At 37.5% G+C, this 13,716-nt stretch overlaps 2 protein-coding genes across 5 annotated transcripts in view; one reads left to right on the forward strand and one right to left on the reverse strand.

The window, feature by feature from the left end:
- The window catches only part of CEP290 (centrosomal protein 290), a 96,380-nt gene extending 94,908 nt beyond the window's left edge, over positions 1 to 1,472 (forward strand). For all 3 annotated transcript variants that reach the window (XM_046013013.1, XM_046013012.1, XM_046013011.1), the window contains exon 53: positions 709 to 1,472. In XM_046013013.1, the coding sequence (XP_045868969.1) occupies positions 709 to 939 (231 nt within the window). In that variant the 3' untranslated portion in view covers positions 940 to 1,472. The remainder of the gene's footprint in view (positions 1 to 708) is intronic.
- C7H12orf29 (chromosome 7 C12orf29 homolog) lies at positions 955 to 13,489 on the reverse strand. Of its 2 annotated transcripts, XR_006819694.1 has the most exons (8): positions 13,261 to 13,489; positions 9,783 to 9,900; positions 7,122 to 7,217; positions 6,047 to 6,163; positions 4,522 to 4,719; positions 3,006 to 3,175; positions 1,929 to 2,062; positions 1,671 to 1,812 (listed from the first exon to the last, which is right to left on the reverse strand). XR_006819694.1 is itself a non-coding variant. In XM_046013017.1 (7 exons), exons 1-7 carry the CDS (start codon positions 13,348 to 13,350, stop codon positions 1,621 to 1,623), a joined length of 981 nt encoding a protein of 326 aa, XP_045868973.1. In that variant the 5' UTR covers positions 13,351 to 13,489; the 3' UTR covers positions 955 to 1,620. The 2 variants fall into 2 exon arrangements, 1 of the variants encoding a protein (XP_045868973.1); XM_046013017.1 differs by lacking the exon at positions 1,929 to 2,062 and having other exon boundaries at positions 955 to 1,812.
- Positions 13,490 to 13,716: the final 227 nt, after the last annotated feature.

Here is a 13,716-nt window from a genome sequence, read left to right on the forward strand (position 1 = left end):
AATATGGTTCATTTTAATATAAGTTTTGGGTCATACTGGGAAAAGTATCTTTTTTATTTCCTTTTGAAATTCTTTTCAGGAATAGCTCCCTTTATTAAAGAAAGATATCTGCCATGCTTTATCTCTTAAGGAATCTATAAACAGAATAAAAGAGCATAAGCCCAAGAATTAACTAGTGATCACTTGCTATTCTAAAGTCCAAATTGTCTCTTCACCAGATGCCTCTTAGCCAGGTAGAAGTCCTAGAGTTTCCCTAATTCTAAATATAAGAAATTGACTATTACTCATTTTTTAAAAAAATAAGTGTTTGAAAAGAAAACATAAATGAACCCTAAACCAAAGAATCTTAACCAAAATAACCTATGTTGTGATTGGCCAAGTCTTTTTGATTGCCTCAATGAGAGTATCTGATATACTTTTGGAGAAAGATTAAATGCCATCCTCATTTAAGAACTGATAAATTTTAGCCAAAAAGTAGGACATAACTTACGGGATAATTTAATTTGTTAGCGAACAAGTTAGTTATTTATGCTGTACAAGAAACCTTATTTGCAAAATTCTAAAAACATACTTCTGCCTATAGTATATAAGTATATTAGATTATTCAGATTACTTTGGATTTTATGTTTATAATTACGTCTCTTTATTTCAAATCTGAAGAATATATTATATTCCTACATACTTTCAAAGATATTATGTTTCTATTAGGAGGAAATAAAAAAGCTGAAAAAAGAACTGGAAAACTTTGATCCTTCATTTTTTGAAGAAATTGAAGATCTGAAGTATAATTATAAAGAAGAAGTGAAGAAGAATATTCTCTTAGAAGAGAAGTTAAAAAAACTTTCTGAACAATGTGGAGTTGAGTTAACTAGTCCTATTGCTGATTCTGAACAGTTTGAAGATGAAGAGGAAAGTCCTGCTGATCTTCCCATTTATTAAACTACCCATACCTGTAATTTTATTTAACTATTTACTTTATAAGTCAAAACTCCATCTGGAAATCACGCAGGTCTCTGACCTACATGATTTTCTTCTTCATACCCTGTACCTTTATTAAATTGAAGTTTTAGTAAATAAAGTTATATGAAATTTTAAAGTATATTTTTGGTGACTTTTAGCATAAGGTATAACTAGATCAAATAAGCTACGATGAATTTCTGTATACATAATGTTTAAGTTTTTTAAAGAGTATAGGGGTGAACTTTAATAACTTTAACATTTAAAGTTGGGGTTTATAAATATACTTATTTATATGTGTGTTAAGACTCTAGTTTTATATATTTGTACAGGTATGAGGTTACAGCCATAAATTTTGTTAAGTGTCAGAATAAATTCATCTTGAACTATTTAAAACTGATGATCCAGGATTGTTGGTTTAATTGCTGCATTTAAGGTAAGGAGCTTATTACTACATTTTTAATGCAGTAGTGGCTTATATTCATTTGCTGGTTTTAAATAAAATTTTGAATAGACCTTTGCAACTGAGAAATTCATTTCTTCAAATGCTAGAAGATATACTGCTCTGTAAGACATGGAACGCTGACATTTTTTTTACCTTCCATATACGGCAGAATTTTCAAGATTCAAAGATAACAATAAAGCTGGTTCTTAACTGCATTTCTAGTTTATATCAAGTATTATATCTCTCAGTCTACCAAATTTCTGATTATCTATTTTTGAAAAAAGACTAAACAAACACTTGGTATCAAAGCCATGGTCATACTTGTTCAGGTTCATGTTGATAATAACTGGTTTTGAATTCATGTAAGTCTCTGGAATTGGCCAGGATAAACCAAGATGATGGCGGTGAACCTGAAGAGAGAAAAACGGTATTAGCTTTAGACTTTTTGACCTTCATTCATTTATAAATATGTATTTTGAATGCCTACCATCTGCCAAGCATTATTTAAGGCTCCACTTTATCTTACCCTTTTTCTTGTTTTTCATAGCTGTTCTCCTCCTGACATATTACATATTTACTTGTTATTGTCTATCTTCCCCATTAGAATGTGAGCTTCATGAAGGCAGAGACATTGTTTTGTTGACTCTGTATTTCCAGCACCTGGAAACATGCCAGGAACATATTCAGGGGCTCCATAAAAATTTAATGAATAGAGTCTGTTGCTGAGTACAGAAGCTAGCCAATTAAAAAATATGACTGGGAGGCATTCTAAATATCACGTTGACAGAATGGTGCTTTTTGCTCTGATTACAATCATATAAATATGGTTAGAACATATACAGTGTGGGTGTATTTGGCAGATAAGGGTATATAGCCATTCTGGAAAGTGAAGCAAGGGTCAGATCATGAATATTCTTAATGTCACTAAGCACTTTTATGCAACAAAGTAACATTTTAACTTACTATGAGGAATGGACAGAATAAGGATAAGACTGAAAGAGAACATGTAGGAGGGTGGTAAACAGGTCAAGCATGAATCTTGGCTACAATTAAAATGAAAATTAACTGCCAGCTGGTTGGGAAGAAGTATAGATTCAACAGATCAGAATCTTTAAATAATTTTATCTATGAAGTAATGGAGAGAGGGATTAAAAATGGCATCTCCATTTTTGAACTGTTGGGAGTCAGGGGGTTGATATGACTTAAGGTCCAGTTCTGAACATCACTAATTTCAGAAACCTGTGAGAAATCAAATAGTCTAAGAGACAGAAAGGGCACAAAGTCTAAAAATTCATTTGGTAAATATTAACTGTTACCTTGGCACTTTTAACTCAGATTCTATAGTCAAGTAAGTTTGGGGAATGATGGGTTAAAATAAGCTGGTACAGATTATCTCAGCAGCACATTTGGAAAATCAATGCCCCAGAGAATGAATATACATTGGGAAACACTATTATATAAAGAATGGTGGCCTGTAAGATGAGGAAATTAAATTTCTTCACGACACATCAGAATTTCTGCAATCTCTAGAGAATATTCTGGTGCCACCTCTACCTCCTTTTAGGAAGACACTATCATACCACAAGCTATTTTCTGTCATTACCTTGATTAAACAGCCATCGTTGCAATGCCACACTATTCCTTCAATTTTACCCTCTCTGCAACCTTCAAACCAGGATAATAGGTCATTGTGCTTCAAGGAAGGTAGATTTCTGATTTGAAATGCCCCATGTGGTATAAGAAGATGTAATGGATGCTTCTTGCTTCCTAACCCTAAATGTTAAAAATTTACATTAGCCAGACAAAGGTTCCAAAACTGAGAAAATTTACTCCCCCCCCACCCAAAAAAAAAGCCTTTGAAAACATTTAGCAAATAACTTACCAAAAAGCTTAGCTGGTTTCCTAAGTGGTGATGTCATTCAAAACTGCCACCTTATCCCATTAAATATAAATTTCACCTTCATATAATGCGTACCAAGGGCCAGCAAACTATAACCCGTGGGCTAAATCAAATCAGATGCCTGTTTTTGTAGTTTCACTGAAACACAGCTATACCCATTCTTTTAAGTACTGTTTACAGCCTACAAAACTTAAATATTTACTACTGGACTTGTACAGCAAAAGTCTGCCAACCCCTGATCTATACCACTAGCCAAGTTCAACTATCATTCAGTGTTTGCCAAACAGCCACTCTGTACCTCTGATAACTTGTATAATTACTATCTTCTTTCCAACTACCAATCAGTCTGCTTCTGATCCCTATATAGGACTTTGCTATTGCAGCTTTAATGTCCTTGGGTCTGCTCCATCTTCCTATCAACAGTGTTTTCCACGGTGCCCTCTGGACTTGCACTCAGTTCACTGTAGTACAGATTTTGATACTCGATTCATGGTCAATTCTTTACTTAATTTACTCTTAGCTGTTAATGCTAGGCTAAATACCTAGCCATTAAAAACACAGGATTTTCAGATAAACCATAAATGACTCTTAATCTCACAAAACAAACTGGGGGTTGCTGGGGGGAGGTGGGATTGGGAGAGGGGGAGCGGGCTATGGACATTGGGGAGGGGAGGCGAACCATAAGAGACTATGGACTCTGAAAAACAACCTGAGGGTTTTGAAGGGTCAGGGGTGGGAGGTTGGGGCAACCTGAGGGTTTTGAAGGGTCAGGGGTGGGAGGTTGGGGGAACAGGTGGTGGGTAATGGGGAGGGCACGTTTTGCATGGAGCACTGGGTGTTGTGCAAAAAGAATGAATACTGTTACGCTGAAAAAATAAATAAAATGGAAAAAAAAAAAAACAACACAGGATTTTCATTCAACTCATTTCACCTAAATTTTAATAAGCAACAAAAAGCTACACTTGAGTAATACCCTTTCATACATAGTTTTATGTTATTATGCGAAAAAATGAGAGGCTAAAATCAACTTTTTGGATTAATAAAATGGTTTGAGTCATGCATAAATTTCTCCATGGACATAAATAGCAATGGCTATAATTCTAGGAAGCTATTTAACTCAAATTAGTCATTTCTTTAGTGTATGTGTTTTAAGTTGAGCCTAGGAAGTTCTCTTTATAAATGACAGTTACTATAACAGCAGGAAAAAGCCTTCACTCACCATACGGGTTTCCATTAATATTTGTTCCTATAAGCTCTAGTGTTTGTTCCAGGAGATCTGAGAGTGGCACTGCACTAATTTCCAGAAGCCCAGGATCATCAGGATGATGCTTCAGTACCAGGGCAACTTCGAATTCATAATTAACTACAGAGGAATGCCAGCAATATTGCTTGTTGTTTTTCTCCACTGGTACCCAACCTACACGTAAAGGAAAAACTGTCAGGACACTGCTTTTCTTTGGATTGAGACTTGAAGCAATTTTTAATTTTGTTATAAATTTTCCATGTTTTCTGGATGTTAACCACACACAGATAACTTTTTTTTTAATCAGTGGAAGCATTAGTAGTTTTACTTTTTTAATCCTAATCATTCTTTTAATCATAAGGTTATTTTTACTTTTTACTCTATTGAGGAATCAACCTGCTTGACAGTTCACTATAGAATATTCAGCATTCCTTTCTAGAAAATTTTCAGTAAGAACCGAATGCCATTCTAAAACACAGCACTAAAACTTTTTTTTCTTTTCTTTTTCTTTTTTCTTTAAAGGTTTCTCTCTACCATCTCTCCAGTTTCAGGGACAATAGGCCTATGCAGTAAGTGTTCTACAATTTATTGTACTGTTGCAATATTTGCTGAACAATGTATTAATTCCACATGTACTGAAGGTTATTGCTATTCCTCTCCTAACTTATGTTACCAGATAGGCTCCCTCATGTGAACAATTCTTTACCAACAAACAAAAACTAGGACACATATGCCATTGTGACCATCTTTGGTCACATCTTTGACCTTCAGTACTCACTCAGGTAACTGTAATAACCTCTTTTCTGGTCCATTAGTCTCCAGGGAAACCCACCACACTTTTATCATAATCTTGTTTCAAAATTTTAAATTTAATTCTGCTGTACCCCTGCCTAATAATCATCTTCAGGATGAATTTAAATGGAATTTAATTTCCTCTAAATGGAATATAAACTCCTTTAAGATCTGAGCCCCTCTCCAGCATCAAGTTTTATAATGTCCTCCAATGTCATACACCCTAAACATTCCAGCCACGGAGAAATGTCACATAAAATTCCCACAACTCCATTTTGCTCCTCTTCAGGCGAGTTTGCCTAAGCTGACCTTCCCTCTTCCTTGCCAGCTAACTTCCTGGTTCTTATGCTTCGGTACAGATGTCCTCTCTGCTTAGAAGCTTCCTCTAATTACCATAGGCTGACAAGAATTCTTCCTCTTTTCTCTGACTATACCCTTTGTATACTTTCCTTTTAGTTATTTCTTAAATCATACCAATATTGATGGATTTCCCCTAGTGTCTAAAAGATCATTAGGGGATAAGATTCTAATCTTCATTTTGTATTATTACTAAGACTTTGTAAGACTACTCTGCATATTATAGGTACTCTAGATACACCTGCTGAACTGAACCTTATTCTGGGGTATCTTTCTACTCAGCACACTTTTGCAAAAATCTCCCCATTCCCAGAAAAACTATTTATGCATTTTAGAAAAGTTTTCATGATACCAGGAATGTGTCCATTTTCATCAGGCATCGGATTCCCGTTTAATTGTTCTATCTCTTTCGCTGGTATCCAGCACTCTGGAACAGGTTTGAAGTCCTCCTCAACATTCCAAAAAAATTCTAAAAGAGTTAAGTAATTTTAAATGTGGTGATACTTTAAAAAATAGAAAAGATGAACAAATTCAAGTGGGAAGAGCTAATAAACCCCATAGTATCAGGTCTTATATAATCATTCTCCATTATCACCATGATGTAACTGCATTTCTCAGGGTTAGGGCACTAGTACTTTAAATTTTCAATTTTGGGGGAGCCTAGGTGGTTCCTTCAGTTAAGCGTCTGCCTTTGGCTCAGGTCATGATCACAGGGTACTAGGATTGAACCCCGCATCGGGTGCTCTGCTTGGTGGGGAGCCTGCTTCTCTCTCTCCCTCTGCCTGCTGCTGCCCCCCTGCTTGTGCTTACACTTTCTCTGTCCAATAAATAAATAAAATCTTTAAAAACAATTTTTCAATTCTGAATCCACCACTCTGTAAACAGTGGATTAAAGTCTAAAGTAGCCAGTGTTCTAATATGTGTAGATTTATGATGAATTTTTAATGCACTATAAACATAAACATATAAATACATATATGAATGAGTGGATACAGTGATTGATGTATATATCTGCTTATATAAAATTTAGAGGCATTTTAATGTTTAATTAAACATACTGATAATCCTTTGATATTTTTGTGCCTGATTTATAAAATTACATTATTTGTCTCTTAGGCAACAAAACCAAAATGTGTTGCTCATTACAGTATATATGTAGTAATTTGTATGTTTTAATAAAATCAACATATTCTAATGAGTTGTAAGAATGTTAGGAAAATGATTCAAAATTTTTTTAAGAATATTCTTTTACATACAAAGATACTCCATTATAATTTTCTTCTTTCCCCTAAGTACTTAAATTTTAAGAAGGATATAATGTATAAAAATACCACCATAGCAAGAAATAAGCCAAAAATTGCAGGTTATTTAAATCATAGAAAGCTAAAAAGAAAAAAAAAAAAAAAGAAAGAAAAAGGCCCACTAACCTTTTGAGTTTTGTTTTGAATGTAGAAAATTTTTAAATCTTTTCTCAGCTAATTTGTTAGGTTTTCTATCTAGCCGAGCCCAAAGGTATGGCTGACCTAAAAAAATAATAATAGGGAAAAGAAAAGTTTAAGAAGCAAACAATAAAACTTATCTTGAAAGACATTTCAGTATAAAGTTTCTTCAATAAATAACAGGGTCATCTTCCCCAGAAGCACCAACCCTGTAAGACACATTCCAACAGATGCATCCTGCCCAGCCGTACCTGGTTCTGTAGGAAGACCCAAGTCTTTGGTTCAAGAATGCTGAGGATGAGATTAAAAAGTAAGTATGTGACCCTTTCATAAGGACATTCCACAGCCAGATTTTATCAGCAACGAGCATTTGTGAGAAACTGAAACCTTTATATTAAATGGAAACGTACCCAGGTAATTGTAGTCACACTTTTCCGGAAACATGACAGTGTGCCGTAAGGGTTAGTTCCCAAAAATGTGGAATTAGGCTGAGCTATTTTGCATGGCTCTGATCCCCAGTCAAGTGATTATTAGTGATGATCTGTAATCGTGGATCTGCGAGGTTTCAGGGCAGTGTGCCCACATTCTTTATTGATGACACTGAGACTAATGAGTCTTATACCTGGTCTCAGTGAGCTTGCCGGCGGGCTCTGCTGTTGGGACTGGTTACTTAGCAGGAAGAGATCTCCATGACCCGCAGAATATAAAAATCCCCAGTTGACACTGCATTTTTTATTCTGTTTCCAAGGTGTTCCCTGCATACATCAGTGGTTCTTGATTTGACAAAGTATATCCTGCCAGAACCTTGGGGGCTGGGAGGAGTGGAGAGGGGTAAGGTGGGTAACAACAGGCGCTTTCACCTGGACTCCCAGACCCTTTGCTGCAATGTACATCCTTACATTTAATGCCCTTGATAACCCTGTGTATCCTTTACCTGTAATAAACTGTGAATTCGCAAGCACTGCCATTCTGGACCCTATAAGTTTTCTTCAGCAATCCAGTCATGTTTATCTGCCACCATTATACATGATCATATAATAATGCACACTTAAGCTGCTTAATATAAACATGAAAGCCTGAAAAATGTTTTAGTTTCTTCAAATATATTAGATTTTTAAATTACTGATTATAGTTTGGTTCAGACATTCTGTATTACTTATTAACTATCCCAATAAATATTATGAAGAACCAGATTAAAATTAAATTCCATTATTTCTGGTTGAATGGACCTTTTGTTCTTTTTACTAGTAAGTACAAAAATTCATTTCACTTATACCCATTAAAATGGCTACTATCAAACAGAATTACAAGTGTTGGTGAGGGTGTGGAAAAACTGGAACCCTTGTGCACTATTGGTGGGAATGTAAATCGTGCAGCTGCTGTGGAGAAACAGTACGGCAGTTCCTCAAAAAATTAAAAGTAGCATTACTATATGATCCAACAATATGTATCTTCTGGATATAGACCCAAAAGAACTGAAAGCAGGGCCTCAAGAAGATATTTATTCATCATGCTTATAGCAGCATTGTTTACAACAGCCAAAAGGTAATAGTAGTCCAAGTGTACACTGATGGATGAATGGTATGGACAAAAAACTATGTGATATGGACATAAAATTATGTGGTGTGTACAACAAACAAAATGAGGTCTATATACACAATGAACTGTTACTCATAAAAAGGAAGGGAACCGTGTAGGTACTACAACATGAACACTAAGGACACTATGCTAAATGAAATAAGCTTGCCATAAAAAGACAAACACTGTTTGACTCCACATATATGAGGTATCTAGAATAGCCGAAACCACCGAGACAAAGTAGAATATGGTTGTCAAGGGCTGCAGGAGGGGGAATGGTGAATTATTTAATGGGTACTGAGTTCCAATCTTGCAAGATGAAGAGTGGGGATAGGAGACAGACGGTGGTGATTGGAGCACAACAATGAACTGTACACTTAAAAATGGTTAAGGTGGTAAATCACGTTAAGTATATGTTAATCACAATTCATACTGGAAAAAATGAATTTCAGAAGAGATTTTGTGGTACCAGGAATATGTCTAATTTGCATTTAACTGTTCTGTTTCTCTTGCTGGAATTAAGAGGTAAAAGGAAATCATAAAGATTATTTCTCTTTTTGATGCATTTTGTTTTCCGTAACTGACAACTTCTATTTTAGTTTCTGACTCTTAAAGTGCATTAAATTGAAATAAATTAGAGATGCTGCCAATAGTAATAAAAACTATGGAGTAAGCACCGGAATCAGTGAAATCAGAGCAAGTTTTAGGATCAAACATAGGTTCTATTACCAGGTTAGTCATTCATAAATTGGCTGGTCTTGAACAAATTAAGTTCTCTGAGGCTCTATCTGTGCAATAGAGAGGCTTACTGTGCAAATTAGAGATAACATGTATAAAACATTTATCCGATCACCTGCCTTTAATGAGTTTTAAGTAAATGTTAATTATCTTCCTTTCCTCCCCCACGAGAGAGATACACTGATGTAATAATAAATAAGTATAACAACTGGGACTTTATCATTTTGCTCTTATATTTAGACTGCCAAGGGCTTTTGAGGATAAATGTCCTACTTCAGATATATATAGTTTGTAAAGTGATCAAATAATATTTGTAGTACAGTTTTGTTTTACCTTTGTAAGTAGTAATATAACAACATGTTCCATCCACTTTTTCTGTTGGAATTGCACTGTATATATCTGCATCTAATGCCTTGTGACTTAGAGTTTCAGTTGCCAAAACTTTAAATGGCTTAAAAAAGAGAGAAAGAAAATTGGTTTCAGATAGACAGCCTCTATGCCTTCACCCATACTCTCACCTGGAATGTTCTTAATTTCACTATTTTTAAAGTACAATTTCCTTCACAATTACCCTTCACAATTAAAAAATATTTCTTCCATCAAGTTCTCACGAGTTACCCCCCTCCCTTTTATGCTATCACAGCAATGTTCTCCCTCATTTTATTTTTATTATGTTTCTTTATCCACCATGAGCTGACAATAGGAATCATGTCCTATGCAGCACTGTCTGTAGCACAGTGTGTTCAATCATTTACTTGCTAAAATAATCACTTGCTAAATGCCTTCTATGAGTTAATTCTCATCCTTCACACTAGGAAATATAGAGATTAACAAAAAAGTACCTGTCTTTGGTGGAACTTTCACTTTAATGAGCGAGACAACAGGAGCAAAATAATACATACATACAATGTTAAGTAGAATAAATGTTAAGGAGAAAAACAAATGGGGAGTCTCTGAGCTTTCACGTAGTAAACTCATGATTTATGGTTCTTCTGCTGTCAGGAAGAGAAGCCAAGACCATCAAGAATGGAGAAGAGTTTCTACAATTCCTACCAACTTTTTATCTGTAATTTATTTTTATTTCTGAGGAAGACGTATGCCACCGTTTTATAGTGTGAATTATCTGAAGTAACACTCATCCCAAATAATGTGAAAAACACTGCACAATACTGGTGTGTACAGGTTTTAAAACTAATACATGGAAGTACTGTTTCTGAGTCAGGGAGACTTAGGAAATTAGCACCATTCTGTTACTGATTCAGTACTTTTTTTTTTTTTTAAAGATTTTATTTATTTATTTGACAGAGATCACAAGTCGGCAGAGAGGCAGGCAGAGAGAGAGGGGGAAACAGGCTCCTCACTGAGCAGAGACCCCCAATGTGGGGCTCGATCGCAGGACCCTGGGATCATGACCCAAGCCGAAGGCAGAAGCTTTAACCCACTGAGCCACCCTGGCACCCGATTCAGTACTTTCAAGATAAAATAATGACGGGGATTCATCACTAACTTCTGCAATTAGTATCAGAGGATATCAGTTTAACCTGTGGTGGTATAGCAACAAAGGCTTGGCCTAATTATTAGTACTGGTGTGGATTCAAATTTACCAGAAATCCTAGGGAGACTACTCTGCCCATGGAGGGTTTTTTGTTTTTGTGTTTATTTGAGAGAGAGAGCATGCGCACGCGTGAGAGTGGGGTGAGGGCATTAAGAGAAACAGACACCCCACATAGCAGGGAGTCAGATAGAGAGCTTGATCCCAGGACTCTGGGATCATGATCTGAATGGAAGGCAGACACTTAAGCAACTGAGCCACCCAAGAGACCCCCTCCCCCCCCACCCGATAGAGCTCTTGATGAGCTCCAAATACTCCTTCTATAAGAATTAACTTTCTACCATTCTACCACGCTTTGCTATCAACATGTTTAAAAGACATTATAATACCAGGGGGTACACAAAGTTCTCCTCATTAAAGACTACGACTGGAAAAACAAGGCATGTGTGTACAAAATAATAGTGAATATCAACTGAGTGGTCCTCCAATTTCTGGACAGAGGCGATCTTTGGAATAACTAAGATGATCAAAGTTTCACAGAGAAAGTCGGATGTGAAAAAAATTAAAAATTGTGGAAGTAATTCAAGCACAGTTGGAAAGCCTAAGCAAAAATACAGATAGGACCATGCCTAGTATGTTCACTAGGCAACTCTGTCACAAACACACATGGCATTTTCTGCTGCACTGAGCCCAGGCCCCCCATGGTGGGTCCAACAGGCACTTCAAGAGTAGACTGGGCCTGGTTAATGGGAAGCCTTGACTTACAGTTAAGGATTTGAATACTGTGGTATAAATAATAGTGTAAGCAAATCTTAATTGCAGAGGGACCTGAGCAGGGGCTTATTTTTCCTGGTGGAGGGTACTTTTACAAACTATCAACTCCCACCAACATACAAAGTTGAGAGTCACAACTAAAGTGATCCACTGTTTGGGGTATCAGTATTTCTTATTAGGTTTCTTACAGCTAAAACAAAACAAAACAAAAAACAAACAAACCAACGTGGCAACTACTGCTATAGATACTTAGTAGTAACTGTAGGGTTTAGACCAGGAAAGAACATGATGATGGATCATTCTGGGAAGCAGGAAAGAACAATCAGGCAGTGCAGTAAGCAGCACATAAATACTGAGAACTATAACTACCGTGGCACTAGAAATGTTATGTTATAAAGTAAAAAGTGTCAAGGTGAGGGGCGCCTGGGTGGCTCAGTCCATTGACCCACTCCAGGTTTCAGCTCAGGTCATGATCTCTCCGGTGCTGGGATTGAGCCCAAAGACCGGCTCCAGCTCAGTGAGGAGTCTGCTTGAAGATTCTCTCCCTCTGTCCCTACCCCTGCGTGTGCTCTCTAAAATAAATAAATATGATTTTTTAAAGAAGAAAATAAAGTAAAAAGGCTCAAGGTAAATGGAAATTTGGCATGAAAGTACTCCACAGTTCATTCTTTAATTCAACAAATATTTAACCAGAACCTACTTGCACGTCAGGTCCTAGAAACTGGGATTAGATATAACAGGGGAGTCTCCACTTTAAAGGTCTTTTAGTCTAGAAAACAAGGAGGCCTCCAACGCAAATGTCTTAAGGAGGGTGGGGGCCAATACCATATGTACACGAAGAATTTTGTATGATGGGCTGGAAGCACGGAATACCCGGGATTCTGCTATCAAGGACTTTGCTACGCATGAAAGAATTACCCTGATACAGGTTACTAATCATTCACTAGTACTTACCAAAGTCCCTCTATGACTAAAACCCAGTGCTGAAAGAAACACCAGAGGTGGGCACACCAAAGTCAGAATCAAGTAGGTAACTACTGGCAACGACACAGGAGGTGTGATCTCTAACGACCTAATTAGGGCAGTGGTCAACACCACCGGTTCCCTGTTGGGAACTGTTTAAGTTTTTCTAAAATCTCCACTTTGTCGCACTCTCTTGAAAAGCATAAAGTTTGGATTGCGGTGACTATGTGAATACTTAAGGGGTCTTCCCCCAAAAAACGTGGTAGGAAAAAGGGTTATTACTTAAGATGCGGGTTTTCAATTTCCATGCGACGGCGAGTTTGAATCGCCTTATCAGAAAAATTCTCTCAAGGATTCCCTCCCTTGCAACTAAGGTACAAGAACCTGGAGCTCAGGGAGCAAGAGCCGCCTACCCCAGACCTACCCCAGTGAAACCTGCAAAAAGCTCCCGGCCTGCAGGGCGGCTCTAACAACCCCCGAAGTCCTGCGTGGCTGCACCCCGGAACCCGCACTCCTCGGTACCTGATGCTCCCTTTTGGTGGAGGGCTCCTCTTTCACCTCCGTCACAAACACACAGGGCATTTTCCGCTGCACCGAACCTAGGCGCCTCATGGTGGGCCCAACAGGCAGTGCGAACACAGAGCACGCTTCCAAACAGCTCCCGGCTAGGAAAGCGTCCCCAACAGTCACGCACACTGCTCAAACCACGAACACTACCGGCTTCAGAAAGGCGGCAGCGCGCACACTGCCCCCACACTAAGCGTGGGGCGGGGACGCATGCGCAGAAGCGCCCTCCTGCCGCGGCGCCTTCTGGGAGTTGTAGTGTGGGCGCCGAGGTAACGCGTTTACACTCCCGCGAGCGTTAGTCCGGCGTGAGATGACCGTGAAACAAGAGATCGTTTCTGGGTTGTGTGTGTTTAACCATCCGTAGTAACCGATGATATTTATGAAAATTAAAGAATAGCAAGTTATAAGTAA

The sequence above is a fragment of the Meles meles genome, chromosome 7 (genome assembly GCF_922984935.1).
Source record: "Meles meles chromosome 7, mMelMel3.1 paternal haplotype, whole genome shotgun sequence".
Classification (NCBI taxonomy): Eukaryota; Metazoa; Chordata; class Mammalia; order Carnivora; family Mustelidae; genus Meles; species Meles meles.

Excerpts from the sequence above, each read along its gene's own strand:
- C7H12orf29 (XM_046013017.1), bottom strand. The coding sequence starts at position 13,350 with ATGAGGCGCCTAGGTTCGGTGCAGCGGAAAATGCCCTGTGTGTTTGTG. Across the intron at positions 4,720-6,046 it reads TGAAAATGGACACATTCCTG|GTTGGGTACCAGTGGAGAAA; the intron begins GTATCATGAAAA and ends CTTTACGTGTAG. Across the intron at positions 1,813-3,005 it reads ACGATGGCTGTTTAATCAAG|GTTCACCGCCATCATCTTGG; the intron begins GTAATGACAGAA and ends TTCTCTCTTCAG.